The following is a 4746-nucleotide window of genomic DNA, read 5'->3' on the forward strand; positions in this document are numbered from 1 at the left end:
GGAGAGTGAGAGTGGAGAGGAGGAAGACATTGTTGTCAGTGAGGGTGGGGAGAGACTGGCACAGGTTGCCCAGGGAGGCTGTGGCTGCCCCCTCCCTGGAGGTGTTCCAGACCAGGCTGGATGAGGCCCTGAGCAAGCTGTGCTGGTGGGAGGTGTCCCTGCCCATGGCAGGGGCTTGGAGCTGGATGATCTCTGAGGTCCCTTCCAACCTGAGCCACTCTAGGGCTCTGTGATGGTTCTCTATAGGAAACCAGGAGCTGTTCTGTCACTGCTGAGCAGCTGTAGCTCTGACCCTAGTGCTGGCTTTGTTTTCCAGCCCTCCTGCTGGCTGCCCCATGCCTGCTGGACCCCAGGAGCTCAGGACCTGAGGCTCCGTCCTGCCCCTGCGCCACTCCGGCGATGCAGCAGCCTCCCGCCCCAGGACCTCGCCGGCAGCCCTCTTGAAGCTTCCTAGATGATTGTAGTCGCCTGGGTTGTGTTCTGTGCTAGCAGAAGCCTTCTGCAAGGTTTGCTGCTGACTCTAGAGCACCACCTCCCCCCCTGGCTGGCAGCCCTGGGGGCTGGCAGGATGGGCAACTCCTGCGTGTGCCGCGACGACAGCGGAGCAGAGGACGGCGCAGCCTCCCGGGGCCGGCCGGCGGAGAGCGGCAGAGCTCTCGTCCCCGAGGCAAGGAACCACCCCAGGGACCCTGTCAGGCCCCCCAGGAGGGGTCGAGGGCCTCATGAGCCCAGGAGGAAGAAGCAGAACGTGGATGGGCTGGTGCTGGACACGCTGGCTGTGATTCGGACCCTGGTGGATAAGTAAGTGCCAGCGGCGGGCAGGGGCTGCAGCAGCAGGGCAGGAGTAGTGCTTCTCCTCTCCCCTCTGTGGCTCCTGCCTCTCACCCAGCTGCTCCTGACCTTCCCCCTCCTCTTTCCAGCTTGGAGGTTCAGGAGAGGAGCATCCTGCCCTAGGTAACAGAAGGAGCTGTGCGGAGTGCCCAGCTCAGTCCTCTTGGCTGGAGCTGAGGAGCTTCTGGCAGCTCCTGCGTGGGCCCCACAGCCAGGTGGGATGAGGATGAGGATGATGAGGATGTGTGCTCAGTGCTGCCTGCCTGGCACAGCTACACACCAGGAAGCCATCCTCACTGAGGAGTCTGGGAGCTCCTGTCCTAAAACTTGGGTGCTTGGTTGATTTTTCTCTTCTCAGGAGAGAGAGGATCCTGCCCCTCCCCTCTGCTCTGGGGAGACCTCACTTGCAGGGCTGGGGCCAGCTGTGGGACCCCCAACACAAAGAGGACCTGGAGCTGCTGTAGAGGCTCCAGAGGAGACCACAGAGATGATCAGAGGGCTGCAGAACCTCTACTGTGGGGCCAGGCTGGGAGAGTTGGGGCTGTGCAGCCTGCAGAAGAGAGGGCTGCAGGGAGAGCTGCAGCTGAAGCTCTGCAGGGGAGCTGCAGGCAGGCTAGGGAGGGACTGTTCAGAAGGGGCTGTGGGGATAGGCCCAGGGGCAATGGTTTGGAAGTGGAGCAGGGCAGAGTTAGGTTGGAGCTCAGGAGGAAGTTGTGCCCAGGGAGGCTGGGCAGACACTGGCACAGGTTGCCCAGGGAGGTGCTGGAGGCTCCATCCCTGGAGCCATTCAAGCTCAGCCAGGCTGTGTCCCTGGGCAGCCTGCTGCAGCTGGAGCTGTCCCTGCTGCCTGTAGGGGGTTGGGCAGGATGCCCTTGGAGGGTCCCTTCCCACTTGATGCCATCTGTGAAGCTGTGAAACAGTTAAGTGAAGCTGAGAGCTTTGTGTAGAGACGGCTCTAAAGATCAGGCTGAGGTTTTCTCTCCAGTGAAGTCTGAGTGCTCTTTAAAGCCTCCTGCATGCTGGCACTGCCCAGCTCCTGATCCCAGCACTGCATGCTCACAGCATCCTTTCAGGGGGACATGGGAGTACTCGTGGATTCAACCCATAGTTTTTTAGGGAGTTTGTCTTGCTTTCTTTAAGGCTCTGCTGAGCTGCTGGAAGGTGTCCAGAGAAGGGCAACGAGGCTGGGGAGGGGTCTGGGGCACAAGGCTGGGGAGGGGTCTGAGGCACAAGGCTGGGGAGGGGTCTGGAGCACAGGGCTGGGGAGGGGGCTGGGGCACAAGGCTGGGGAGGGGTCTGGAGCACGAGGCCCGGGAGGGGGCTGGAGCACAGCCCTGTGAGGAGAGGCTGAGGGAGCTGGGGGTGTTCAGCCTGGAGAAGAGGAGGCTCAGGGCAGACCTCATTGCTCTCTACAACTCCCTGCAGGGAGGCTGTAGCCAGCTGGGGGTTGGGCTCTGCTCCCAGGCAAGCAGTGACAGAAGGAGAGGACACAGTCTCAAGCTGTGCCAGGGGAGGTTTGGGCTGGATGTGAGGAAGAAATTCTTCCAAGGAAGAGAGATTGGCCTTTGGGATGTGCTTCCCAGGGAGGTGGTGGAATCACCATCCCTGGAGGTGTTCAAAATCAGCCTGGATGAGGCATCAGTGCCATGGGTTAGTTGGTTGGATGGTGCTGGGTGAGAGGTTGGACCTGATGGTCTCTGAGGTCTTTTCCAACCTGGGTGCTTCTGTGATTCTGTGAAATGAGCTTGGTTCCTGCTGGGTGAGGTGCAGGCTAGGAGCTGGGCAGACCAAAACACAGGGGGGAAAACACTTCCAGCTTCCCAGCTGGGGATGGGAGTCAGGAGAAGAGAGCTTTGATTCCTGTGCCTGCAGAGCAGTTTGCCTTCCTGCACCAAAAATGCTTTAAAAGGCCAATTCCAGGACTACTTTTTTTGCCCCTGCACATTTGTAATCTGAGGTGTTTTGGTGATTTCATGGTTTTTGTAACAGGCTTTTTTTTTTTGTGCTCTGTCTTCAAGTCAGTGAGTCCCAGCCCAGGGCAAGGCTGTTGTGCAAGGCTCTCCCTGCCTGTGCCCTGCCTTCCCCTTTCCCCTCAGTTCAGCTCTGGAAGCTCTTTCATAACACTTATTTTGTGCGCAGTTGCTCCTGTGGCTCTTGCAGTTGGGGTTGTAACCTCCTCAGCACTTCCCTGTACTACTGAGGGGCAGCAACTGGAGGTATTTCCCTGGTCCTGGACTCCTCTTGCTGCCAAACTCCTGAGGCTGCTGCATTTGGTTGTCTTTGGTTCTGTCCAGGCTCCAGAGGAACGACTTTCTTCCCCCCCTGAATCATAGGATCATGGAGTTGTTGGGGTTGGAAAAGCCTTCCCAGGCTATCCAGTCCAACCAGCAACCCAACCCCACCGTGGCCACCAAAGCATGGCCCCAGGTGCCATGGCCACAGGGTTCTTGGCCTCACTCCACAGCTCTGTGTCCTCCTTCTGCTGGGGACAGCAGAGCTGGAGGCAGGACTGGAGGTGAGGTGTGAGCAGAGCAGAGCCCAGGGGCAGAATCCCCTCTGCTGCCCTGCTGCCCACACTCCTCTGGCTGCAGCCCAGCACACAGCTGCCTGCTGGGCTGCAGGAGGGCACTGCTGGCTCCTAGGCAGCTGCTCAGCACCCAACCCCACCAAAGCTTTTTCTCCAGGGCTTCTCTCAACCCACTCTGCACCCAGCCTGGATCTGTGCCTGGGGCTGGCCCAGCCCAGCTGCAGGACCTGGCACTGTGACTTGTGAACCTCCTGCAGTTGGCACTGGCCCTGTTCTCCAGCCTGCCAAGGTCCTTCTGGATGGATCCTTCCCTCAGCTCCCAGGATGTTAAGGGCTGGAAGGGACCTCTGGAGAGCTTCCAGTCCAACCCCTGCCAGAGCAGGACCATGGAATGCAGCACAGGTCACACAGGAACACATCCAGCCAGGGCTGGAAAGGCTCCAGAGCAGGAGACTCCACAACCTCTCTGGGCAGCCTGCTCCAGGGCTCTGTCCCCCTCCCAGTGCAGAAGTTCCTCCTCCTGCTGAGGTGGAACCTCCTGTGCTGCAGTTTCCATCCATTGCCTCTTGTGCTATGCCAGGGCACAGTGAGCAGAGGCTGTCCCTGTCCCTTCCTTCCTGCCCCCCAGCCCTCAGCTCTGGATAGACATTGAGCAGATCCCTCTCAGCCTTCTCCTCTGCAGACTCAGCACCCCCAGGGCTCTCAGCCTCTCCTCCCCAGGCAGTGCTGCAGTCCCTCCAGCAGCCTTGGAGCCCTCCCTTGGACTCTCTCCAGCAGATCCCTGTCCCTCTGCAGCTGGGGAGCCCAGAGCTGGATGCAATATTCCAGCTGTGGCCTCCTGAGAGCAGAGCAGAGGGGGAGGAGAACCTCCCTGGCCCTGCTGGCCACCCTCTCCTGAATGCCCCCCAGGACCCCCTTGGCCTTCTTGGCCCCCAGGGCACATTGCAGTTGAGTCCCCTGCAGCACACAGCTTGGTGCCAGCAGCAAACTTGCTGAGGCTGTGCTCAGTGTCTGTGTTGATGTCAAAGAGACCCCTGAGGAACTTGGCCTCTGCCTGTCTCTGCTGATCTCCAGTCCTCAGCCACCTTGGAAGCCCTCTGCTAGGCACTGCCCTGTCCTGGGCAGCCCAGGGGTGGCCTGCAGTGGAATCCTGGCTTCCCTTTGTCTCCCATGAGGGCAGGTGGTGAGACACAGCTGGTTCCATAACCCAGCTCAATATGCCAGACAAAAGAGCCCAGGGGTATGAATAATGGAGAGCTTCAGGAGGCCACCAGCTAAATGTGGCTGGAAAAGTTTAGCTAATGAGAGCTCCTTTTAGATTAATAGGGAAGGGGGGGGAAAAAGACTCAAAGCCTGGTGATCAGTGACCTGGGCAGTGGCAGTGAGCC

The 4746-nt window shown here is 59.6% G+C and overlaps 1 protein-coding gene across 1 annotated transcript; it reads left to right on the forward strand.

The window, feature by feature from the left end:
• Positions 1-454: 454 nt before the first annotated feature.
• RSPRY1 (ring finger and SPRY domain containing 1) lies at positions 455-805 on the forward strand. Its single transcript, XM_054390811.1, has one exon. The coding sequence runs from the start codon at positions 455-457 to the stop codon at positions 803-805; it is 351 nt and encodes a 116-aa protein (XP_054246786.1).
• Positions 806-4746: the final 3941 nt, after the last annotated feature.

This window comes from Indicator indicator, chromosome 22 (genome assembly GCF_027791375.1).
Source record: "Indicator indicator isolate 239-I01 chromosome 22, UM_Iind_1.1, whole genome shotgun sequence".
Taxonomy (NCBI): domain Eukaryota; kingdom Metazoa; phylum Chordata; class Aves; order Piciformes; family Indicatoridae; genus Indicator; species Indicator indicator.

Bases quoted from the DNA above. Each gene is read 5' to 3' on its own strand.
- RSPRY1 (XM_054390811.1), top strand. From the start codon at position 455: ATGATTGTAGTCGCCTGGGTTGTGTTCTGTGCTAGCAGAAGCCTTCTG.